This window comes from Miniopterus natalensis, chromosome 10 (genome assembly GCF_054644295.1).
Source record: "Miniopterus natalensis isolate mMinNat1 chromosome 10, mMinNat1.hap1, whole genome shotgun sequence".
Classification (NCBI taxonomy): Eukaryota; Metazoa; Chordata; class Mammalia; order Chiroptera; family Miniopteridae; genus Miniopterus; species Miniopterus natalensis.
Window position 1 is genome coordinate 74,621,757 of NC_142090.1, and position 26,620 is coordinate 74,648,376.

The 26,620-nt window shown below is 38.4% G+C and overlaps 2 protein-coding genes across 8 annotated transcripts; one reads left to right on the forward strand and one right to left on the reverse strand.

Annotated features, from left to right (window-relative positions):
* Nucleotides 1-671: 671 nt before the first annotated feature.
* HNRNPA2B1 (heterogeneous nuclear ribonucleoprotein A2/B1) lies at nt 672-11,153 on the reverse strand. 6 transcript variants are annotated; one of them, XR_015715189.1, is made up of 13 exons: nt 10,984-11,153; nt 8,155-8,190; nt 7,947-8,057; nt 7,627-7,773; nt 7,108-7,318; nt 6,866-6,967; nt 6,708-6,788; nt 5,952-6,014; nt 4,594-4,713; nt 4,220-4,342; nt 3,617-3,699; nt 2,170-2,242; nt 672-1,499 (listed from the first exon to the last, which is right to left on the reverse strand). XR_015715189.1 is itself a non-coding variant. In XM_087821215.1 (12 exons), exons 1-11 carry the CDS (start codon nt 10,987-10,989, stop codon nt 3,638-3,640), a joined length of 1,062 nt encoding a protein of 353 aa, XP_087677341.1. In that variant the 5' UTR covers nt 10,990-11,153; the 3' UTR covers nt 672-1,499; nt 3,617-3,637. The 6 variants fall into 6 exon arrangements, 4 of the variants coding, with proteins under 4 accessions (XP_087677341.1, XP_016072543.1, XP_016072544.1 ...); XR_015715188.1 differs by having other exon boundaries at nt 2,026-2,242; XM_087821215.1 differs by lacking the exon at nt 2,170-2,242.
* Nucleotides 11,154-12,184: 1,031 nt separating this feature from the next.
* On the forward strand, nt 12,185-23,080 carry CBX3 (chromobox 3). 2 transcript variants are annotated; one of them, XM_087821217.1, is made up of 6 exons: nt 12,185-12,282; nt 13,398-13,449; nt 16,142-16,284; nt 18,456-18,618; nt 21,125-21,219; nt 21,780-23,080. In XM_087821217.1, exons 2-6 carry the CDS (start codon nt 13,426-13,428, stop codon nt 21,904-21,906), a joined length of 552 nt encoding a protein of 183 aa, XP_087677343.1. In that variant the 5' UTR covers nt 12,185-12,282; nt 13,398-13,425; the 3' UTR covers nt 21,907-23,080. The 2 variants fall into 2 exon arrangements, with proteins under 2 accessions (XP_087677343.1, XP_087677345.1); XM_087821219.1 differs by having other exon boundaries at nt 12,231-12,282; nt 13,404-13,449.
* The last annotated feature ends 3,540 nt before the right edge of the window (nt 23,081-26,620 follow it).

Sequence of the window (26,620 nt, forward strand, 5' to 3'; positions counted from 1 at the left end):
ATAACATCGGTCCTATTTTGACCCTTGTTCTTGGACTGCTGAAGGAAAACAGCCAAACCAATCTTGCCAGCCGTCAGGCCATTTGGGATGCATATTTTCCAAGTCTAGTTATAACTGCAATTTTGAGCTTCGCTTCCAAATTGTTAACCTGTCAATACTAACCTGTCAATACTCCGAGGTCACAAATTTATTGGTTTAAATTGCTCCGTGTACCAAGGTAATGTTGTGCAGCAGTAAGTTTTTTATACCTATTTGTCAGATCAGCAGAAAATATTTGATATGCCACAGAAATTGTACTGTGCCATGAGATGAAAAAGGTGGAGAACAGCTGCCCCAAAGCTATTATCTTCTTTAAGTCTTGGGTTGTACATAAACTACCTTAATTCAAGTTCTAAAACAAAATTACCTGTTAATAGTTGATTTTATTACATATTATCAAAACCTTTTGCTATTATGTGTGCTGGTTAAGGGTTGGGTGTTTTAAAGTTACACCAACTTCATTTACCTCCGTTATCAAGCTAGAGACTTCAGACACCTGCAGTTATTTTCCTAATTTGAAGCCGAGTATTGTAAGTTTCCTTGACGAATAGCTATTTTAAACAAAGCAGCTCATCTTGTTAGCTGCTGTTCATTTGACTTACCTGATAAACTTCACATGATCAAAACCAAAAGCAAGCAAGCCAACATTAACATGTTTCATATTTTTATGCTGTTATTTCAGGTAAATGTCCAAAGTATGAAAGTCACTTTTACTAGATTGTGTCCACCACACTCAAAACCCTTTTAAGACAGCTACCAATAATGATAAAATGCAACATTTCTTGAACTATAACAGATTCTATGTCTTGGTGCTTTGCATAACCACTTAACTTGGACCACTCTAGCTGCTTAAACCACCACCAGCAATGTTGAACGCACAGGGTAAAGCCAGAGAAACTATAGCAGCATTCGAACGCTAAATATAGTGTATAAAGAATGGCATTTTTATTAGGGACAGCCAATAATGTCCACAATGCTCTTCTCATCTATTAGTATTGAATAGAAAATGGTAATATGCACAGCTTTGTGAAACTGCTTTAAAAATCTAGGGGATGGCAATTCTTTAGACAACTGAAGGTTTATAGAACAAGATTCACACATTTTATGTGTAAACATTACACCAAGTATTTGGATACAAAAGTATTTATTTTATAAATTTTATATTTAAAATAGAACTTTAATCTGTCTACTCACAAAACCTAATTTAAAACATGATACATTTATCTCTAGCTGATTTTGTTACTTGTACAAACAATACTCAACTTGTAATTGTTTTATATTAAGAACCTATACTAAATGAAGTTTGTATTTTATCAGAAAACATTTCCCTTTAATCTTAGAGTGCTTTTTAAAATGAAGGCACCAACAAGAACTACTTTCAGATGGTACAGAATTTCTTATTTCTTGAAGACTCTGTGGTTGACCACTTCTTCATTAGTTACCTGCAGCAAGACACCTTCCTGCCAAAGGAAAAAAAAAGTATCTGAAGAAGTTTATCATGTTTGTCCATAGAACCTAAATAACTTCAGTGGTGGTCCTAGGATCAAAGAAGACTTACTGGTGCATACAGGAGAATATGCCCTGATTATCACATTCCTGAAAAGGCAATAAAGCCAGGCAATCAAATTGATGACATTTAAAAAATGAAATTTCAGCAGCCAACCTAAATCTCTCCTATAAGGTAGGGAATTAGGAAAATTACAATCATACCCCCGGTATTCAGTACTAGATAGATACATGATTTATAATGTAGACAAACACTTGAAGTATAAACTATTATCTGAAATCTGATTCAACCATTTTGCCCTACCTCTCTCCTTAGCCTGATCCTTGTAAGCATGTAAAGCTATAACCTTATCAAATTAAAAATGTAATTAGTAAAAATCCGTTCACTCAAAATGCTTGATCCAAGAAATGTGCATACACATGGGTGTAAAGGTGGGAAATTTCATGATTTGTTGAAATTGTAGCCTAACTTTTACCTACCATTTTACTACCAACACCACTGAAGAAACCAAGAAAAGGAAATGTCATATGATTTATTGAACTTGCAGCCTAACTTTTACCTACCATTTTACTACCAACACCACTGAAGGAACCAAGAAAAGCTTTATTAATCACTTGGCTTGCCTCAGCTGTTGAAATGAAGCACTTTACAGTCTTTGTGGCAGCAGAATATGCTTGTCCATGGTTCATATCAATGCTAAAATTCCAGCAGGGAAAAAAATGATATGTTAAGCACCTGAATCTTCATAGAGGGGGAGGGGGTGGGAAAGAAGGAAAGGGGGAGGGGGGGGAACAACCAAAATAATTTAAGTAAATGACAGACCGGAAAACAGGGTTTATGAAATTATTCTCTTGAGTTTATAAATTGTTAAACTCAATTTATAGCTATGTTAAACTACATAAGAACCACTATACTGAAAGACCATTGAAGAGTATTAGTTTATCTTTTGGGGAGGAAAATTAAGAAAGGAAAAGTAAATAAGATCTTACCTAAAGAAGTTTAACTGAAGCTTAGACTATTTGCTCTACACCCTCAGCTTTCGTTGGCATCCTTATAAACTACTGTAGTTAAAGCTTTGTAGAAACAGCACAGTTTTTTAAGACTGGCTGAACTTAGTAGCCGCCAAAGAGTTTTCTTGTACTAGACCTGTATCCCTGAAGAGTACCTCGCTGGGGTTATTTCCTTTCCTTGCATTGAAGAAGCAGCATCTAAAAGATCTAAAAAGGTGTTTCTCCTTGCAGAGATATCCCTTAAGTTATCTAGATAATTTAATCCTGATGAATTGCAGCAGACAACACACTTATATCTGACCAGCATTTATCTTACACAAATATAACAACAACTTTGCAATGGACCTTAATTATACTACCCACTCCTTAACTTATTTAAAATAAAAAGTCTATAATTACACAATTTCCTTTAGAATTATTTTATTAAATCATAAATGTACAACAGCTTCTTAACTCTACACACGCACTTAAATTTTTTAAAGGAAAAACGTTATGTCTTATTACACCATGATCCTGGCTAATAGCTTTTCAAAACTTTGAGAAAAATCTTAAAAAAGGTTTCACATGTCACCTGAAACTTACAAATTTAACATTATCAAAGAAGGAATGCTTCTACACTCTTACAAAGACCACTAGAAATAAACAACAATTAAAAAGCTAAGAAACTGTCTCAAAGGCATTTTTTTTTTTTTACAATCCTTCCTCCACAGTAAGGTAATGTTATTAAATAATCCAATCCATTCACAAAATGGCTCTCTGCATCTGCTCTGGTGTCTTCTGCCATATCACTGCATACTTATGCATGACTGAGATAAGAGTTTCCTTAACATTGTTATTTCGATAACCTGAAGCTGTTCTGTTACCTCTGGGCTCTCATCCTCTCCTATTTATACAGTGAAGCCTGTTTCAACAGAAGTAAAGAGTAAAAAAAAAATAGGTTATGAAATTATCCATCTAACCAGATTTTAAGGAAAGATAACATGATCCTAAAAAGCTTTTACTCCTGACAGCTAGGTCTCCCCAAGACAATAATAATGTAAAACTCAAAAAAGCTACTTACCCATGGCAAATAGGAAGAAGCTCAATATCGGCTTCTCCCTCCATAGCCCCCACTTCCTCCACTTCCTCCAGGACCATAGTTTCCTAGAACAGGACAAAGCAAACTTACTTGATTTCCCATAATTAGCATAACAGTTATTAATCCTACCTTATACCTATATAAACTTTAAACAAATCATAACCCATTGCTTCTAGTTATCTTAATTATTTGGGAAATAAATTATCCAGATTCATAGGCATAATTTTCCCTTTAAATTTGGAAAATATTTTACTGACCCTATTCTTTGAGAGGGTTATCGTTTGGAGCCAGTAAGGGATTTTTCATAAGTATACCAAGCGTAAGAAATTTATTTGGTCATACTAGAAACTTTCTCAAGAATAACTTGAATAAAGACCTGTGATTACCAAGTTAACTTTCAGAGACAACACATACAAATTTATTCCACTTTGCAGTGTGCTTGGCAATTTTATTTGCCAAACAGTCAAGGAAAAGAAATCCCCACAAAATATCTAACCTACTTTCCCAAAAGTATATTTACAGCTGTGGGTATATAAAACCAGTATTTATTCTTGTATCATTAATTTAAGCAATATAACAAATTACCTCCACCATATGGTCCCCCCATGTTCCTGCTACCACCAAAATTTCCACTCTTCATTGGACCATAGTTAGATGGTTGCTGGTTATAATTTCCAAAATCATTGTAATTTCCACTTCCGTAATTTCCTGTAAAAAAGTTGCAATGCAAGTTTTACATAATGAACCTCAGAATCAACACAATTAAACATTAAACAGTGATACATGTTAAGTATTCAAGACAAATCTCCCCAAAAAGGTAAATCAGAACAAATGCAAAACGCCTATCTACAATTCTACAATTTTTAAGGCAACTACTGACAACATTGAAATGAAAGAAATGTCATTAAAAGTCATTAATTCCACTCCAAATTCCCACATAAAGGTTGCAGGTGAATTACCTCCTCCATAGTTGTCATAACCACCTCCGTAGCCCCCACCCTGGTTGCCATATCCAGGTCCTCCACCACCATATCCTCCTCTTCCTCCTCCATAACCAGGGCTACCTCCAAAATTGCCACCTATTATAAAATAAGCCTTTAAGTAATTACTTAATATTTTCAATGCCATTTGAACTGTCTTATCACACCTAATTTCCAGCTTCCCAAAACATTATTTTTACAAGTAAAATATTTGTTCTATGAAATCTCTTCTAGAATAGCCTCAAGGGCTGAACAAAGTATCTCTGATCAACATTTGGGGATGGGGAGTATGTATCCACAACCAACTGGATAAAACTTTTAGAGAGAAATACCTATGTTACTGCTCTTTCCTAAAACTAAAGGTATTAAGAGTTCTCTTGAGGATACTTTGTATTTAGTGTCAAGGTTTGTGAGGACAGATGAGGTGTAGGCTAATAAAATAAGAGCTAACCCCTGGCCCCTTATCTGGTCTAAAAGATTCAAAGTTCCCAACTCAGGTTTATGTTTCCTAATATGTTCACTACACCCTTCACCTGAGTAGAAATCGGGTTGGGGATCAGAAATTAGCAAATCTACAGGCAATCCAAAAAACAAACTGTTAGTTTCACATTACTTGTAACTCATCTTTCTCATAAAACCAAATTAAAATTTGTATTTCCAAACAAAGTTGGATATAGTGAGATGTAGGTGAAACTTAGATGTGTGTAATCTGTGGCAAAATTAAAGCTTTTACTAGCTCAGTTTTCAATGTCTTTACTAGGACATTTGCCAACAGGTATTAACATTTTCTAAAATCCAACAAAACATCTAATTTATCACGATATGTAACAGTGCCTCATAACCTTATCTGGACCCAGGAGCACCCTTGTGGATTTTGGAAACATTCCTTTGGTAACATTTGAGAAGTTATCCTGGGGAATTAATCTTACCAAGGGCTAAGATGACAAATGGTTTACATATATTCCCCTTACATGTTGATGAAAGACACATCCAATGTTCTATACTTTTTCAGGTAAACAGTACATAAAGTATAGTCCAACTCTTTTATTGAGAAAACGGGATAGCATGATGGCATCTTTAAATTCTCATTTCAAATTCACCCAATTGCTTTTGAAACCTATGCTACAATTATATATACTCTTCCCCTTCAGCTATACAAAAGCTAAGATGTGAATTATAAAGGAAAAGCCAAATAACTAATCCACCATCACCTAAGCTCTTCATAAAAGGTAAAATGTCATACACTAAGAAAAATCTCATGTATACATTAAACTGGACAAACATATACAGTGATTAAAACTTTAAGTCTCATAAATCAAAATGTGTAACAAACTGACCTCCAGGTCCTCCTCCATACCCATTATAGCCATCCCCAAATCCTCGACCACTTCCATAGCCATCTGTTAGGGACAGAAAAAGGATTATCTATGATTAATATACCTATCCTGTTTCTTTTCCTCCTTTCTTCCATATTCTCTATTATTACCTGTGGATGATTGATTACTAGGAACCATCTCCTTTTATGCTGAGCACTAGTACTACTGCTTTATTCTTAATAAACACACCAAAATATAATTAAATCTATCAGAATAACTGCCTAATTTGGGGGACTGAATTTGGTAAGCCCAAGTTTAAGATTCATTTCAACATAGAAATAACATTAAATGGGGAGCTCAACTCAATTCTTTCAGTTCCCACCTGATTATTTTATTCAGATAAATATTGGAAGTCTGAAACAAAAGAATTTAACATAGATATAAACCTTTTTAAGCCCACAGGCAAAGCTTCTATGGTACTTTCACTCACTATTCAGGTGTGCTTGGTTGTTTTTAAGGTGGTGGTAACATGATTAAAAACTTTTTAAAAATCAAAAGACCATAAAATTATCTCTGTAATTGATTGTCCTTTTATTAGTTTTAAGAGTATGTCCCAAGTACTACCTCTCCCCTGGCCAAATGAGAATATCCCACCTACTTAAAAAATTTAGGAATAACTCCTTGAAATTAGGCCAGATTTCCTGATTCTAATCAAATGTGAGTCATAGTTTTTCAGTCAAGCACATTCACCCTTCAACATTTAGAACTTAAACTTACCAGACCCTCCTCTAAAGTTACTTCCTGGTCCTGGTCCAAAATTTCCACCGCCACCGCGAGAATCTCCAAAACCAAAGTTGCCTACAATAATTGCCCTAGTTAGTAACAAGCATTTACACAAATATGTTGTTAAAAGACAAAATAGAATTAAAAGTTACCTCCTCTTCCACTTCTAGAACTTTGAACTTCCTGCATTTCTTGTCTAGACAAAGCCTTTCTTACTTCTGCATTATGACCATTGATGGTATGATATTTCTGCACTGGAAGGGAAAAGTTCAGGCTCCAATAAATCAGCAATCTATAAATTATAACTTACAAAGTACACCTTTTTAATAAAGTCATAGAACATATCCAAAATTTAATCTATGAAAAAGCACACATCTAGTGCTTATACACTTACACACAATCTTATCCACAGGATCATGGTCATCAAAAGTAACAAATCCAAAGCCTCTTTTCTTTCCAGACTGCCTATCAGTAATTATCTCAATGGTATCAATTTTTCCATATTCCTCAAAGTAATCTCTAAGATGATGTTCCTCAGTATCTTCTTTAATCCCACCAACAAACAGCTTCTTCACAGTTACATGAGCCCCTGGCTTTCCAGACTCCTGTAGTAGTAGGAGGGGGGAAAAATCATGACACAATAAACCAAACATTGACAGCATCTCTGGGTACCATAAATGGCTTCTACCCTATGATAAAACACCAGGTAAAGCAGTAGCTTATAAAGAAACTAGTCTTTTGAAAAACAGGCAAATAAGCTACTCTAGGACCACACTACCGTAGCTTAAAAAAAAAAAACACACACACACAAAAAAATGGAGCTAGATACCAAGTTCTTTCAAAGACTACATTCTATCTTCAGTGGGACAAAATTTTCTTCGCATTTATTGCACCAAGTTAATACTATGCTCACCTCTCTTGCAACAGCACGTTTTGGCTCAACCACTCTGCCATCAATTGAATGGGGTCTTGCAGCCATGGCAGCATCAACCTCAGCCATGGATGAAAAAGTTACAAAACCAAATCCTCTTGATCTTTTGCTTGCAGGGTCTCTCATTACCTTTAAAACCAATGGGGAAAGGAGTTCGTTTAGTTATTTGTTCAAATAGCATTTTTCAGTGAAGAACCTAGATTTTAAAGTGATTTTCTCTAGGAGTCACTCATCATTTTAAATACAGAAGTCCAACAGCTGAAGCACTAGTATGTGAAAGCACTTTTATATATTTAACGTACCACGCAGTCTGTAAGTTTCCCCCATTGCTCGTAGTAGTTCCTCAAACTTTCTTCTGTGGTTTCAAAGCTCAAGCCACCAATGAAGAGTTTACGGAACTGTTCCTTTTCTCTCTGCAAAGGAAAAGACCATTTCAATTTTTATTTACATTTTCTCTCTGTATGCAGGAAATTAAATTCTTAAATATAAGGTGACCTGCTGGCAGAGTACCTTTTTCCTCTCCAAAGGAACAGTTTCTAAAGTTTTCTGGAGGGAAAGAAAAAACTTACATCAAATTTAAACCATATGTTAAACTGCGTATATTAGTTGTGTTACACCAAAAAATCGCGTCAGCTGTACTAAACGTTTCAAAGTCACATACTTGGTTTAAATTTACTTGACATTATTTCGTATAAACTCAGTATCACTTAGCTTTAAAAAAAAAAAAAAAGAGAAAGAAAACAAAACAAAAAAAAACACCACCTTTTTGGAGAAAGGAACAAATCTATTCCCCATCATTGAAGAGTTAAAGGACTTACCAGAATTTGCATCCAGCCCTATATCCCAGAACAAAGAGCTTAACATTAAGTACTCAGCTGACATTTTTAATATAAAAATAGTTGGTTCTTTACAACCCATAGTTGACCATTTCAGGACTTAGTTTTTATCAGATTTGCTTCTTTCATTGCTCCCTCTGGTGGAGATTCTAATGTATTACAGTAAGAAAAAAAAATCCTTTCCCCACTAAACTACTTTCCATTGGGATTACAAATTTTTAATGTATTTACATCACAGCTTCATGGGCACTCCTATTTTTTGGTACTTAGATTGACAACTCAGAAACAGGCTGAATATTATAGAGCTAACCGCCATGAAATCAGCAATAGACATTCACTGTAATCACTTTTCAAAATGATTAATATTTAACATAGAAATGTTTAAATGAACACTGCGACTACCACCATTTATACTTCACTAATTTATTAAAAAACAAGAAAACCCAGAAAGCTTAAGTGTATTGAACTTACTGGTCTTTTGGCAAACTGGTTTCTAATTTTACAAGCAAAAAGGAAAAAAGCCTAGACCGAAATCTTTTAATCCCCATAATCCAGCAAGCAAATATGCTGCATTAACAGTCCTGAATTTGAGGCTGCCAGTTCAGCATGGATTGGTAGTCCTGGTTCGGTTTTCAGTTGACAAGGTTTTAAAATTAAAATATTCAGAAACCAGAATAGGTCTATTGCCCAGGACTAACTGCTACGAATGTGTACTACAAACTAAAAGATCAAATAAATGTGACTTTCGACACAAAAGGAAATTTTATTCCCAGCAAATAGCCTGACAGCTCAAACCAGTTCTATTGAGGCTTCTCCCTCCATGCATGATTCTCCCATTAACAAAAAGTACAGTGATAAGCAACTCAGAGATTTTGTCTGCAGTTAATTTTAAAATTTTCAGATTTCTGAAAGCAGTTAACAAATTATCAGACTAACTCCCAATACATTTAAATGTAAGTATATTAAAATGATTAATTCTTTGGCATACCGATATTTGGATTCTTAAGCCGATTTTACTATTCTAAGTACTGTATCGTCAGAAATAGATCTTTTAAGACCCAAATAAATTACTGAGATTTAAAAAGCACATCAACAATTTTTAAAAATCACTAACAAAAGCAAAAGCTCATTACTTACCTCAGTTTTCTCCAAACTTACCCGATTTCCACTATCGATTACAAATTTATTTTACAAGCGTGCTTAGGGTCAAAGAAAATACCCTGGTAGAACCCCCTTCGCTTGAGACCTTATACTTATCAATGTAATGATCAACCATGATTGCAAACATACATGAGAAAAGCAAGTGACAAAGTTCAAATAAGCAGCGGCCCAGCCTAAAACTTGGGACACAGCAATACACGCATTAAAGGACTGAGCTGTGTTTTAAGCAAAGTCTGAGGGTAGTCATTTTTATTTCACTTCCTGATATTTATAAGGATGCGTGGTCTTAACCAGTCAAGAGTAACTTTACAGGTAGAAGTATTTAGAATACGAAAAATGCAATTCAAAGGGAATCCTTCAGGAAAATAAAATTTTCTTTAATACGTCCCCGACCACATAACCTTCTCCATTGCCACCCATAATCGGCATTAATCAGATGGCTCCTGATTTATCTTTAAAGTTGGTTACAAGACAAATGGCCTTTTTAGTCACCGCACACACAGAAAAAAACCGTTACTCCAAGAAATAAGGGTTGGAAAACAAAATGTTTTTGTGGTCCGGGTCGCCTTAAAACTGGGCTCCACACCCCAGAGGTCGCTTTACCTCTAGGCCCTTAAGCGGTGCGAACCAGCCTGGCACCCCCCCTCCCGCCCGCTCTTCGCCGTGCCTTCTGAACGCAATGGCGCCATTTCATCGAGGGGAAGGGAGCGAGCCTCTAAAGAGGTGCGCAGGCTTAAAGATCCAAGCTCACAAAACACTCGGAATCCACCTCAAAAGGGCATGAAAACGGCCCGGGGAAAAAGAAAAGTAGTTAACCACTTCTATTCTTTCATAAGGGAGTCGAAGCAGTAGAATTCAGACAGTTAAAGAGAAAAACGCGGCGAGGAAGGAGAGGAATGAAAATGGCGGCCGCCAAATCCGGTTCCCGGGAGAGGGGGAGGGGGAACCTCCGCAGCCTCGCTCCGGAGGATCCGAAGGCCGCCGAAAGGCTCACACGCAGGGGCGCCGGGGCCCCCAAACCAGCCTGCTTTAAGAAGGCCGTAAAAATTGCCGCCTCCGCGCCTCACTTACACTAAAGCGGGGCTGCGTCCGCCATGTGGGAGATCCCCATCCCCCACCCCCAGCAAAGGGAAATGGCGCCGGGAGGCTGAAGGGTGGGGAAAGTGCCGTATAAACAGGCCTCCGCAAACGCCCCCTCTTCAGAAATATCCCGAAACCAACCGCTTCTGAAGTGGCCCAATTTCAATGCCGCTCTCCCTCGAGACGGGTAGCCGACTTCCACAGAGGCGCCAACGGCCTCGCCATGCCCTTTCCAATAACTCATTGATTTCAAACCCGTTACCTCCATCGCGGACTCAGTCGCTTCAGCCCGATTTCCCGCAGCCGAGCGAGATGAGAGAGATCTCCGCGGTCGAACGCGAACCGGACTCGTCCTGGCGCTGTAGTGAGAACTGCCGCCGCTGGAGAAACAACAACGCTAGAAGGACCTCCGCACGGCAAGCCGGCGCCGCTGCTACTGCCGCTAGAGCCGCTGCCGCCGCTTTTCTAGAACCTTCCCCCCCACCAACGCGTCTTTACGTCAGGCCGTTGCGTGAACGTCTTAACTGCCGCCAATGGCGGGAACCCTCTACGCCCTCCTTACGCCAAGTACGTACTCCTCCCTCCTTTCCAGCCAGGGGGCTTGACGTCACTTGCGTAAAGGGATCAGTGAATTGCCGAAGGCTCAAGTCAGCGTATTTCCCCCTCTGGGACTTGGGTCCAGCCCCCCGCCTTAGCGCAGGGCAGGTGAGGAACGGTCGCGCAATTTGAAATTAAAGCTTTCGGGTGGAGCATAAACCACAGCTCAGAGGTCCAGCCCCCTCTGCAGTGCCTTTGATAACCCCTTTATCTCGCCTTCTTCACGCAGTAAAAATTTTTGTAGCTTCCCCACTTTTTTCTTCCCCCACCCCCTCTCCCGGAGCAGAGGACGGACTCGGCCCCTTCCGGGAACACCCGAAGCGACTTCTAGTCAACAAATTACACTTCACGCTCCACCAACCTAACTCTGGTCAATATCTTTGGGGGCCAGCCCTCGGGGGCCGAAAGGCGCACCGCCGTCCCCGGTTCGGCCCCAGCTAAGTTTCGTGACCACCCTACCTCCCAGCAATTGGAGATACCCACCCCTAGAGCGAGGAAGTGGGCGGAGTCCGGTTTTGGCGCCAGCGCTGCTGCAGCGAAGCAGAAACGCCTCCGCCCAGAAGACCTTGATCAACGTCCTCGCCCCTCCTTCCCTCTCCCTCCCCTCCGGGGACCACCGGGCGCCACCCTGCGAACCGTAAGTGCCGCTGTTGCCACCGCCCTCCCCCTGGGTCTGGCGTCGGGCTCCCGGCGGGCACAGCGCGGCCTGCGGCCCCTCCCCCTCCCCGGGCGCGCGCGCGCCCGCCCGCTCCGCCCCTCGTGGTCGCGTAGCGTGGGCGGTGCCAACCCCCCTCTCCCCGCCGCAGCCCCGCGCGCGTTGCCCCGGCCCCCTCCCCCTCGGATGTGGCTCGAGCTGAAGGCGCGCAGGGCCGGAGACGCCGGAGACGCGGGAGACGCGGGAGACGCGGGACCCGGAGCTGCACGGAGGCGGTGAAGGCGGTGTCTTTCTAACGATCACTCGGAGGTGGTACTTAAGCGCCCCGGGGACGCCCCCCCCCCCCCGTTCCCGGTTCCTACCCATCCCCACCCGACCCTGAGGCAGGGGCGTGAGGCGAACGGGGACCCCCGACCGCGGGCCTGGCGCGGGGTGGGCGCCTCTAGTTTGTTGGGGTGAGACTCTTGGAGAGGGTAGAGAACTGTGGCTGCAGCCGCCTTATTTTTAGACAAAGCGCTTTTACTTCACCCCTCCCCCACCCCCGATCAAAATGCGAGGCCCGCCTCCCCCTCTCGGGCTCGGCCGGGACGGGGCCTCTTTGGGGAGGGCGGCGCGTTCTCTCGGGCTTCGGCGCGGCCCGCGGGTCGGGAGGCTGCGGCCCGAGCTCCGTTACGTGGCCGCCGCTGGGCGGGGGGAAGTGCGGGCCCCGTGGCGCAGTGCCCTTGAACCCCGCGCCGCGGCCTTTGTTTCTCCCCGCGGATGCGCTGACCACGAGGCCGGAGCTCCCGGGTGGGGGTGGGGGGCGGGGCCGGGGGCCTCGGCTTCCTCACCCGGGGTGGGACCTGGCTCTTAGGGGAGCGGTTGGACGTGCCCAGGAGGTGATTTGTTTTTAAGTGGTACCAAATGGGACTGAAGCAGCTTGGTGTGTTCTTGCTTTAGTTTTTTAACGAGTGACTGGAAAGAGGGAGGGTTTCCAAGAGGCCAAGTTAGGATTACCTAGGCGATTCTCAGGACTATTAGGAGGCCTAGAGGAAAAATTGAGGGTAGTTTACCATTTTGGTTGGGTAATGGTGTATGATTTTGAACCAAAACATTTGGCCATTTTTAAAATAAATGCTGAATATGATATAAATGAGATTCGGATTGGGGGAAAAATTGTCTTTTTTTTTTTTTTTTGCCTTGTAAAGCTGTCTTAGTACCATTGTCCCTAGTAGGTTTCTAGACCCACTTGGTTAGAAGACTGATATACTCAGGCATATATTACTAACAACTTACACAGGAGTTCAAATTTGCCTGCTCTATGGACTAGTATACATGTTTGAGAATATGTATTACATGGGGGGGTTGGAATCCAAACAAAACTTGTGTTTAGCTACCTTTTTGTGTCATGCAGACTTCCTTTTAACTGTCATGCATTTTTCTAGTAATAGCTCTTCAAGCCTGCAATAAAAAATGGCCTCCAATAAAACTACATTGGTAAGTTAATAAAAACCTAAAATATGTAAGAATCTAACTCATTTTTTCCCCTGAAAATTATAACTTTGCATTTCAGTGGTTGAGAAATTGACATCCATTAATACTCCCGTGTTACGGGGAGGAATTATCGGCCAAAAGGAAATCATCACATTGAGATACTTATTGACTTGGCTTAATAGTATATTGATTAAATTAAAGGACCCTAATCTTGAGAGTAGAGCACAGTATGTATGTTAAGAAGTATACTTATCTTGAAATAAAAGTGCACGTATTTATGTAACATGAAAGAACATGTTATAAGCTTGGGCAGACAAAGCAGTAAAGCCCTCGTTAATTGGCATATTACCTAAATCACTACTGAGTTCTAGAGAAATCAAGTATTTGCAGTATTGCCCCGCTTAAAGAACAGGTATCTCGTACAGTACACTTAGATGGGAACAAAACTCATTGAATCTTTCAAATACTTTGGGCACTTTGTCATATTTCAAACTTATTCTAAACTACAGAAGGGCCTTAAATTTGAATCATTGCAATTTTTTTTTTAATATACAAAATGAACCAACTTGCTCATACGTCCAGGAAGGAGAGAAGAGTAGACCTTGAACTTCTGAGTAAATTTTTTCTCTCCAGCAATTTCTTGAATCCAGAGTTTGTGCTCTTAAATATTAAAAGTTCTACAAATGTGTAAAGACATACGTATATTCAGTTATAAGTTTAAAAACACTGGGATCGTCACATGAGAATCATGAAATTCAAAGTTATGGTTCCCACAGTATTCTAACAAATTGCATTAATAATAATCTTAAGCATGTAAAGGTGAGTATTAACATCTAAATAAAGCAAAACATTTGGTTTTGGTTTGTATATTCTCTTGGATTTCACACTAAAAAGGGCAAGTTGGTGATTTATAATTTGTGTCATGTTAGATTTAACGATGACACATAAAAAATACCCTGGGAAATATGAAATATAAAGTTTGTCTGGTGAGTCTCTGGTACAAATGATTCTCATCAAAGCCATCAGTGGAAAAAGCACAAAGCGTCTTCTCTGCCCCTTCGGGATTGAACTGTCCTTCAAATTCCATAATCAGTGAAGAAAGCAAAGTGTGTATAAATGAATTGGCTTTACCTATATCCAAATGATTTCCTTTGTGTTGTGAGATAACAGTGCTATAACCTAAGTTGGGAAAGGGGCATGAGCACTTCAGGCTAGCTTATGAGTGCTGTTGTAATAAATTCTTCATTTTTTATGCCAATTTGTTTTAATCAGGGTTTATCCTTTTAACTGTGTTTATTTTTGTCATTCTCTTTAATCTGTTCCTCTCTTACCTTCCTGGACCTAGCTATTTTGTTTGACATTTAGGATTAGTGTCTGATAAGCTTTTGCCCACACCAATTTTTCTTCACTCTTTAAACTACCGTACTTAATCTTCCTATACTGCACAGAAGCAGAAAATTGACCAATTGAGTAGTGACCAAGTGATGTGTGTACCTTTAAATGACTACATAGTTTTAATGGCCTTTTGTAATCTTTTGGCATTGCTGTTACTTTTTGTGCTCTAATAGCACCTGTTTTAAGATGAAACGATTATAAAATGAGTATAACATTTGGGGTTTTTTTTCCCTTTAGTCTTTTCTAATTAACCATTTAGTTCTGTGAGGTTTTAAAAATTTATTCATTTTCAGTCCTTGTGTAACAAATCTGTTTGAGTTATTAGAAAATAGTGGGTTGGGCTTGGTCTTCTGCCTCTTAGTGTTATAGTTTTTTTTAAAAAAAAAAACAAGTTAAAAGTGAATTTTGTTGGCTACCAATTCAGACTCTTTTTTTATTTTAACTCCTCACCTGGAGATATGTGTTTATTGATTTTAGAGAGAGAGGGAAACATTGATTTGTTGCCACCTCTGCTCACCCTGACAGGGAAACGAACCTGAAGCTCTTCGGTGTATGGGACAAGGCTTCAACCAACTGAGCTACCTGGCCAGGGCCCAGTTTAGACTTGAGAAACCAAGAAAGAAGGATTTTTTTCACAATTACACTGATCCAGCATTTTGACCTCTTGAAATGACAGCATTATAGCTTTGCTCCAACAGAGATGATGGAAAAATAATCTTGTCCTTTTTAGTCTATTCATCGTCTCCTTGTTTGACCCTGCAGTTGATACCAGGATTCTGAACCATGTTTTTTCATTCTTGCAGTCAGCCCTTTTTTAATATTGCTGAGGCTTTTAACATAGGTGTTTGAATTGACAAAGGGGGAGGTGGGTCTTAGAGTTTGACGGCTATGATTTCAGCTGATCTATAGTTCACTTAAGACCTATCACTGTCTACTCTTGTCCTCTATCTAATCTTCTGATACCTTCTAGTGTGTGGCTGTGTTGTAGTTAAAATGCGTGAAAACTTTAGTAAACACAGCCTTGTAGACTATTTAGAAATAAGACTAGGAAAAGGTAACAGTATTTTCCACAGTATTTTTTTGTATTATTTCATTGAAGGGTGGTAAGTGATAGGGTTAAGCTAAACCAACAGGATTAAGTATTCCTTTCTGTTGACTTTTATTTTTTCAGAAGGTGTCTACCCTGGCATACGGAAGTAAAAATTTAGGTGTCAAGTTCAACAATGATGTAAGCAATTTAGCCATTAAAATGTACCCAAAAATAAAAGAAGGTATTTTGTAATTCTTTGTTTTGTTTTAGCAAAAAATGGGAAAGAAACAAAATGGAAAGAGTAAAAAAGTTGAAGAGGCGGAGCCTGAAGAATTTGTAGTGGAAAAAGTATTGGACCGACGCGTAGTGAATGGGAAGGTGGAGTATTTTCTGAAGTGGAAGGGATTCACAGAGTAAGTGAATCCCTTTTAGTATATGTTTGACTGCATTTAAGTGTCATTTAAAACCTGAGCTCTTTTATCAGTTTTCCCAAATTTCTTTAAATTTAATTCTTTTAGTCCAAGGTAGCTTGTTTGAGATCTGTTTTAAAACACCACATTTTTAGCCTACAGTTTAGCCAAGCAAATTCGAGACTAGTTGATTATCTTGGAAAGTACAGTAGAACTGTTGTAGAGTATAGTTTACTATGTAATGCATTTATTTAAAGATTTTTAATTGATTTTTTATTGAGAGGAAGGGAGAAGGGGGAGAGAGAAACATCAGTGAGAGCAGACCCTTGATCAGCTGCCTCCTGCATGCCCCCCCTACCTGGGAATCGAACTTGAAACCTTTCAGTGCACGGGACTACTCCCAACCAAGTGGGCCACACTGGCCAGGGCTATGTGATTCATTTTAATGTAGCTAGATATTGTACTAATTAGAATACCTAATGTACATCATTTCCTTACATAAGGAGGGCACTAAAATACATAGAAGTTCTATAATGTAGACCAGTAGGTCTTAAACAGAAGTGCTCATTATGATCCAGCTCTTAACAGTAAGTTTACCATATCCTAATCTCTAAGAACTAGTCTGGGCATTTTTTAAACTCCGTGGTTCCTCATGTTCCTTGTTACTAGTTGCTCTCATAACTGCTCCACAATATTAACTGTCTTGTGAATAACTTGCTCACAGAAATTATACCCTTAATAGTTTATCATGTGCTAATCTGCTTGGATTCTTCTGTCTTACACCCCAAAAACAGGCTCCACAGGCAGCAACTATTAATAATGGAAAGGTAGAGATCTACAAAATTTTTTCTGAGGATGGTGGAGATGAAGAGTATGATAGTTAAATATTAGGCTCCAGCTATCTGTAATCTACTACCTTCACCATTCACATTTTAAAGCAACCTCCTCTAGCAGTTTGGGAAGTATGAATTGAATGGAAGGTTTAGGTTTTCCTATTTATCTTTTCAGTATCCTTAGTTGAGCTTAAGTATTTATCATAAGTTCATAATTTACCCCTAAAAAAATTTCCTACAGATAGCTGAACCAAGCAAGTAAATCTGAACTGTTTTTAAATTAGATTTAACCAGTTTGCCAAAGAGTTGATAACCTTCATATGGTAGAGAATTGGTTTTTGTTGTTTGGTTTTTTAACCCCATGGGACATTTAAAGCTGTTTGTTTCTATGACCTACCCATTAAATGTTAAGAAACTAACTCCCCTTCTCCCTTTCTCCCCAAACTTAAGGCCACTAGTATGATTGAGAGCCTACTATGTGTGGTACTCTGTATTAGGTAGTATAGGAAGCTGTAACGAAAAGAACACTGCAGAATGGAGGCTCCACTTCAGCTCTTTTGGAGTCTCAGAATATCAGCAGAGGTTAATAACACCTTTCCTAGCATCTCTGAAATTATTAGTTTCACTTTATCTTGTGTAAAGGCTCTTTGGATCAGAGCACACAAAGTTTGCAAGCCTATCACTAGTGAAGGATGATCTTACTTTTACAATTGGTAATTGATGCTTGTTTTCTTTCCAGCCCTTGTTTATGAGCCCTAAAATTCTAATTTTATAATTTTCATTTTGAAATTTTTTCTCAACCAGTTAAAAATGTACAAAACATTCTTAGTTTGCCAGCCACACAGAAGGCTGGATTTGACTTTTTTTCGGTTGCCAAGCCCTTCTTTATATCATTTTTCAATTTGAGCATTCAGCAGACAGCAGAAATTGGAGAATGACTCCGAATTATTTTAAAATGCAGTATTAGAGGCCTTAACGCTAGGTATTTTCTGATTAATTTGTTAAAGTAATTTACTGTGGGAATTAAGAATCTACATTTTTTTAAAAGCTCTTCCAGAGAAATTCTGAAGTGGGTTTTCATGATTTGGAAAAATTTTAGCTCCAGTTATTCTACTAGAATCAGGTTTTGTTAACCTAGGGGTAATATGGCAGATGGCCCCTTTGGGCTGTGAAAGAAGACATAAAGGGGGAAGTATGGTCAGATTGTGTCAAAAGAATGTGAGGGGTAGGGAACAAATGGTTATCACAGAGGACTTTTCACGTATATTAAAAGAATCTGGACGACGGTGATAAACCATGTTTAATTGAATGAACTTTTTTTTTTTTTTTAACTGAATGCAGTGCTGACAATACTTGGGAACCTGAAGAAAATTTAGATTGCCCAGAGTTAATTGAAGCATTTCTTAATTCTCAAAAAGCTGGTAAAGAAAAAGATGGCACAAAGAGAAAGTCTTTATCTGACAGTGAATCTGATGATAGCAAATCAAAGAAGAAAAGAGATGCTGTAAGTATAAAATGTTGCCCACCAAGCTGGCTCTTTGTAAAAGGTTAATGGCTTGATGTTTAAAATGCTTTCAGGATACTTTTAAAAATTTGAATACTTTTAAAATATCATTAAAAAGCCCTTTTAAAATGCTTAAGATCTAGGACAAAAAAGATAGGCATGGTTTAGCCTACATTGTAGAAATACAGTAAGTGCTTATACCATTTAAATTGTGCTAGTGTTATTTAGGGTAGGTTCATGGATGTGGTACCTGATCACACAATTTCCTGTGATCCAAGACTAGCAGTCCTAAATACAAAGAATACTAACATTAAGTCATTGAAATTCCTTGCAGTACAGTGAAAACAATTCACATAGCACATACTGATTGTTGACCATTAGCAGCTTTGAACACAAGTACTTCTGCATGCAGTCTTTGTATTATCAAAGTATTGCGAAACAATACTTTGATTTTGATGTAATCTTTGATAACATTTTTTGTTTTATTGACGTGAATTGAGACAGTTGGTTTCACTCCATATGTGTTTTGCTCCAATCTTACTTCACTGGTGTCTCTGTGGCTTTGGGCAAATCACATAACTCTGCTTCTACCTTCAACTTCAAAACAAATTATACTTACCCTTTGTACTGGGCATGGTAGTTTGGGAAAGGTTCTTGGTTCTGAATTAGTATTTAGGCTTGGGACAAAACATACAATACAGGTTTCTTGATAAGGTCTTTTCATTTAAAATTTGATCATTTGGACTAGATGCCATATACTTTACAGATAATCCATTAAGTGTTCATGACATCTCTATTAAGATTATAGGTATTATCTCCATTTTACAGATGAGAAACAGGTTGGCTATAGATTTGGTTCTGGATACTTTAGCAGCCAAAGCAAAAAAGCAATAATGTTAAGAATCAGTATACACTAGTCCCCTCATATCCGTGGTTTCAGTTACCGGTGGTCTACTGAGTTCCAAAAATACTAAATTTTCCCAACCAACGACATTTCTGCTCCTGACATCCAACCATCAACATCGTCATGGCTCAATGATCCAGGATCACCGGGAGCAGATGATCCCTCCTTCTGATGTATCATCAGAAGGTCATTAGTAGCTTAAAGCTACATCACAATGCCTACGTCATTCATCTCATCATGTAGGCATTTTATCATCTCACATCATCACTAGAAGGGTGAGTACAGTACAATAAGGTATTTTGAGAGAGACTACATTCATGTAACTTTTATTATACAATATTATAATTGATCTATTTTATTACTAGTTAATCTCTTACTGTGCCTAATGTATAAATTAAACTTTATTATGGGTATATGTGTATAGGGGAAGACGTTGCGTGTAGAGTTTAGTACTATCCACAGTTTCAAGTACCCATTGGGTCTTGAATGTATTTTCTTGAGTGGATCAAGAGGGACTACTGTATGTCTCAACAGAAGCACTGTTTAGTAACAATAGCTAGTTATCATGCATTGAGCCCTTACGTTGTGCCAAGCAGTCTTCTGAATAATAACTTAATTTCCATTTCATATACATAAAAAGTCTGTGAGACAGATGGCATAATTATTCCTATTTTTGGGGTATTCTAAACCACAAAGAGGTTAACTTGCCCAGAGCCACACAGCTAGTAGAGGTTAGAACCAAATTCTAGCTAACCTAGGCATCTGACTCCAGAGTCTGGGATATTGACATGAAAGTCTGGATAGGGTGAAAGGATTTGTTTATCTTGACAACTCTTAGAACTTTTTTGGTCTCCAGAAAATTATTTAGGATCCCGAAGAATAGAAATTTCTAAATGTTTGTGTATTCATTTAAGAATGGCAAAACCTCTTGCATGTTCATAACTATTCCTGAAAAGTAGCTTTAAATGTGAAGAGTGTCATTTTACATTTTTGCAAATCTTTTCAATATCTGGCTTAATAGTAGTTCTCTATTTGATTTGCTGTGTTATGTTTGGTGGAGGGATGTGAAGACAATCTCAAGTAACAAATAAATGAAAAGAGGGGACTTTACAGATAAACAGACACCCTAAAAGGTCTCAGGGATTCCCAGGAACCCTCAAATGACAGAATCACTGGTTTATAGGAAGTATTTTATAAGATTTCTTATGATTCAGATTGATTACAGTACTGATTAGTCTTGAGTTTTATACTACTTGTACTACTTTGCTGTTTGTATTTTTGTATGTGCTTTATAAATATATGGGTAATTTAGACTATTTCCTGGAGGTGATTTGAAATGTTAACTTCAAGGATTTATAATTAGTAATTGATCAGAAATAAAGGGATTAGTTTGTTTTCTTCAGTTTTGATTCAGAATGCTTTTAGACATCCAGATTTGTGTTTTTTTCTGCTTGTAAGGTTAATAGAAATTACGATGTGTTTTAGTGCTAAATATGGGGTGTGTTGTAGTCAATTTGTTTCACTATTGGAAGGTTTTTAGTTTGCTGTATGGAAAAATGTATGGGAACATTTAAGTAAATAATCATTTAACCTCTTAAACAGGCTGATAAACCAAGAGGCTTTGCTAGAGGTCTTGATCCTGAACGAATAATTGGTGCCACAGACAGCAGTGGAGAGTTAATGTTTCTCATGAAATGGTAAGTGTGGGGGTGATTGCAGTTATATGATAAAGTACAAATAGATGGGGTTTTTTGTTTTGTTTTTTGAGAGAATGAGAAGAAGAAAGGAGGGAGGGAGAGAAACACCTATTTGTTGTTCCACTTATTTATGCATTCATTGGTTGATTCTTTTGTGTGCTTACTGGGGATTGAACCTACAACCTTGGTGTATTGGGGATGATGCTCTAACCAGCTGAGCTTCCCGGCCAGGGTAATGGGCATTTTTTTTTTTTTTTTTTTTTTAATTTTGTGAGGTTTTTAGCTAGAAAAGGTTTTATAAATATAGTTTCCATCATTAGAGAATAATCTGCTGAAAAGGTGATTCTAATTACCTTTGCTAATAGCATTTCAAAGTAAAGGTTGGCAAACTGACCTGTTTTGTAAAAAGGAATTTTATTGGAACTCTGGCACAAGTACCACATAACCCTCCTGAAGCATTAAAAAACCTTTGATTAAATTATGATTTATCAAACAATTCTCATTTGGCAAAAAGGGTTTAGACTTTTAGCTGATTTTTTTTTTTCTTTTTTTCACAACAGGAAAGATTCAGATGAGGCTGATTTGGTGCTGGCAAAAGAGGCAAATATGAAGTGTCCTCAAATTGTAATTGCTTTTTATGAAGAGAGACTAACTTGGCATTCCTGTCCAGAAGACGAAGCCCAATAATTGTTTGCGTTGCTTTTTATATATATTTATATATATATATAAAATCTGGGTCTTGGTGTTTTTTTTTGATTTATTAGTGTGAAGAAAGAACTGCATTCTAATGAAAATCAAGTTTGATATGTTTGTTTTGAAGTAGTACTGGGGGAGTTGTTGGGGGGGTTGCATCTGTAGCACTGGTTACTTTGAACAAAAGCTTTCTGTAGTCTCTTCCTTTATCAGAAAAGAACATTTGATACCATGGTGTGTTTTTTCCTCTGCATTGGAGAACAGCTTTTCTAAATGTTGGAGGAAATCTGCATAGTCGTTACTCAGTCAGAATTTGTGTTTAACTCATATATGCCTAAGGATCATTGTGGGGTTTTTGTTTATTTGGGGGTGGGTGTGTGTATACATATGTAAATGATTTTCCTTTCTTTTTTTCTTTTTTCTTTTTTAACCAAAACAAAAAAGGCATTTCACAACCATACATAAGCTCATGTTTCTTGGGCTGCCATCATTTTCAGCAACCTAAGAAATCACTTAAAGTTAAATTGAAATTTTTCCTGAAGCTTTGACCTTTGAAATTAAATAGATAATTTGTAATTAATTGGGCGCTTTAAATATAATGTAGGCAGTTCAAGTTGGACAATTTAAAAGTAGCCATATCAGAATCCATATCTACAATCATAAATGCAAGTTTATTTGCAAAACCCCAGAAAGGAAAATTTTATCACTATCAACAACCGCCCCACCCAAATGAGAAAACTAGACAAACCCTCATGTGTTTTAATTAGGCAAGCAACACTTATTTTTAAAGGTATCGCCTAGTACACTGTTCCTTTTCAAGAAGTTGAAATCCCTGTGCTATATTGACTAAAAAGTTAAGATCATGGAATGTGTATGACTTTATTTGTGGATACCGAATCAGATCATTAGAGACCGTGGCAATTTAGGACCTGCTGGAATAAATGGGTGGGCAAACTTTTGTAATCTAAACTCTTGACCTGCATGTTTTGTCTTTACTCCAGCTCATTCCTTACATGTAGGCTCAGTCTCAGTATTTGGGTTACTGGTTCAGCAGAAGCCAGGAAAAACAGTAGCTTTGTAGTAAAAAGAATGTTACCCAACTGTATATTGTTTACTTTATTGTAAATACTGGTAAACAGTGGTCAATAAATAGTTTTATATTCCTTTATGTGGTTAGACTTTTTCTTCATCTGATTGTCTTTATACTGAGTAGAAACATCCACAGATATGTGTTTCCACAAAAATGCTTTTTGGGGGGGGGGGTTAATTTCATGTGACATTTTGATACTTAGAATATAGTTTATTAAAACTCCATCTGAAAAACAGGTCTTCTGATAGGAGTGATCCAATTGTACTAGATCTGTTTCTACTAATTCCCAAAATCCACACAGAGAAGAGGAAATCATTCCACAATATATACACTGAATTACTATGTCATGTACTTGAAACTAACACATGTTTATGTGACTTAACCTCAATTTAAAAAAAAAAAAAGTCCCTCTTTATGTTGTATTAGTTTCTTATCAGTGCTGTAAAAAAATTGCCACAAATTTAATTGCTTAAAACAACATAAGTTTATGACCTGAACAGTTCTGGAAGTCAGAAGTCCAAAATTGGTCTCACTGGACTAAAGTCAAGGGTAACACCTGCTTCCTTCCAAGGAGGCTCTAATGGCAAAGTCTATTTCCTTGGTTATTTTTCTAGAGGCCGTCTACGTTCCTTGGTCTCTGGCCCTTTCCATCTTCAAAACCGGTGTAGCGTAGTCCCTCAAGTTGTTACTTTCTATGCCTCAGTTCTTCATCTATAAAGTAGGTAAGTTGTGGTTTCTATAAAGATGAAATGTGTACGTGAGAGACACTTAGAACAATGTCTTATAACTTAGTAGTCAAAAAGTTTTGTGTTTTATTTTTTACAAGCAAATGTTTATTTTAGAAAGTCACAGGTAGAAGTGAGCCACCTGGGCTGTGTGGGCTCAGGAAAAAAGTTACAGAGGCAAAAAAAAAGCTGTTGAAACTTATGAAAACAAAAGGCAGAGAGAAGGTGCCTGGGGTAAGGAGGAGGGGCAAGGCACTGGTGTGCTCTAGAGAAAGAGCTGCCAAAAATGTTTTATTTTAATACAGGGATATTATGCAAAGAGCCAAAATACGGGGAAACCTTAGTGTATTATTGTTTGTGGATTCCAAAGAAATAACCCAGAAAACTGGCTGCGAGAGACATGGTTTTATTAGGACTTTGGTGTGCACCGGGGGCAGCTGGTGGGCACAATTGTTTAATACAACCCAAACTTTCCCAGTACAGGATTACATGGAGTACAGAGAACAAAGCAAACAGCATGCAGGGTGGCTGTGTGAAATCAAAACTCAAGCTGTTTCTCTTGGGTTTATAGTTCAGGCTCACGTTCAGAAGCAGCTTCTCCCCTGACCAAGAGGCTGGCTGGGCTCCCAAGGTCTCCCGGTCGCCTACAGATGGCCTTCATGTGTTCCCATGGGGTGGGAGGGGGAGTCGAAGCTTGGGAAGGTGCCCCAGCCCGGCAGTGTGGATAACCCATCGACGTTCCTCCCTCTCCCTTGCTCTCAAAGTCAATGAAAACATAGCCTTAGGTGAGGATTAGAAAACACAAAAATCAGAAACCTTCATCACAATATTCAACAAAATCTCTGGTTAAAGGCATGACGGTAAAGGTGACTTAATGAAAATTTAAAAGAATATCCAGCCCGGCTGGGTGTGGCTCAGCAGTTGAGCATCGACCTAGGATCCAGGAGATCGCAGTTCGTTTCCCAGTCAGGGCACATGCCCGGGTTGCGGGCTTGATCCCCGGTCTGGGGCCTGCAGGAGGCAGCCGGTCAATGACTCATCATTGATGTTTCTATCTCTCCCCGTCTCCCTTCCTCTCTCTGAAATCAATTAAAAAAAAAAAAAATCCATATAATTTCAATTTCAGGATATAAAAGGTATTTTTAAACAACACAAAATCTAGAAGATAAAGAATGACTAGAGTTGACACATAAAACTAATACAAATTTTTAAAATCCTCATCTGAGGACATGTTTTTATTGATTTTTAGAGAGAGGAAGGGGAAAGAAATACCGATCCGTTGCCTCCTGCATGTGCCCCAACCAGGGATCCAACCCACAACCTAGCTATGTGTCCTGACGGGGAACCGAACCCACAATCTGTTGGTGTACAGAACGACATTCTAACCAACTGAGCCACCTGGCCAGTGCGGTTTGTGATCTTTGTTTGCCGATGTGGACATCAGTATCACTGGGAAGAAGTTGGAGGTATAGATAGGAAAGTATCACAGCACTACAAAAAAAGTTGGCCAGCAGATAAAGCTGAAGTTTTTCTGTTTCATTAAGGGCCTGGAATCTGTTTGAACACCTGGATAAATACTGGTTTGGCAAGATCCCCAAATGTAATACCATTGAGACAAGGGGACACTGACCTACAGTTTATCATCAATAAGCTACTTTTCAAACCCCTGAAGTTTTAATATTGCAGTCCTTCATTGCTTTTCCCCCCTCCCTGTGCTTTCCTTTTGTAGTTGAAGATAAATGAATGTCCCTTGTTTATAAACCAGAGATCTGGTTCTTGGTAATTCTGACAGGACCTGATACTGCACAGGGTGTTTGGTAGTAATTACCATGGACAGTAATTTCCAAGTTTCTGAACCTTAAGCAGGCAATGAAGAGAATATGTTGGAAAGAAAATGTGAGGACATGAGCTTCAGCTTGGTCATTACTATATTTTCATTTTCTATTTCTGTCATACAATGAACAGCTCAGGTTTGTGTTTGTCTTAAATATCCCACTAGGCTCCTAGCTGGGCTCATATGTATAGGTTACATTCCCCTAGAAAGCTAATGAAAAGTGCCTTTAAATTTTCTCTGCGTGTATGTGTGTGTTTTAAGGGGTAAGGATGAATAGGTGTCTTATATTTGATTTTTACAATATACATTATTTTGTTTTATTAAACCGATGTGAAAATTGGGTGTCTAGGAAAGATAATCTCTAATATGAAGTGAAGAATGAATAGTATGTGTATTTGTAGCCTATAAGATAGTCCCTTATTGGTTGAATAAATTAATGAGTACCTTTCACTGAACGGGGAGCAATTTTAACAACTTAGAACAATTTTAATCAACTACAATATAATCAAGGAAGTTGTAGTACATGCCAGTCTGTCTTGTTAAGAATCCTCATAGCTTGATCTCTTTTCTGAATATAGTCCCTCCTATGAATGTGCTGTACTTTTCAGATCACAACAATTATTAACTTACCTCTCAATAGAATAATTGGGGGGGGAATTGAGGATTGTTGGGGTTTTTGATGGGATTTTATATGTATATTCTAAATTTATATTAAGTTGAAAGATTTCTGCAGACAATCATAAGTCACCTGGAGAAGTACAAAAATAGGAAATTGTATTCATTTGGAGTCTATTTTCCCATTATAGTTCATGTTTTTGCTATAAAAACAAAGAATTAAAATCTCCACGAGCACATATGAGAATTATCTAGTTCCTAGAAGAAATACCTAACAGTTGTTGACTACTGTGCTAAGTGTTTTTCATACTTTATCTTATTTAATCTTCAAATAGCTCTGTGGGGTGGTAGGTATGATTGACCCCATTTTACAGGGGAGGGAACTAGAGCCTAAAACAATTAAAGAGCAATGCTATTTACATGAACTCTAGGGCATTAGCTGTG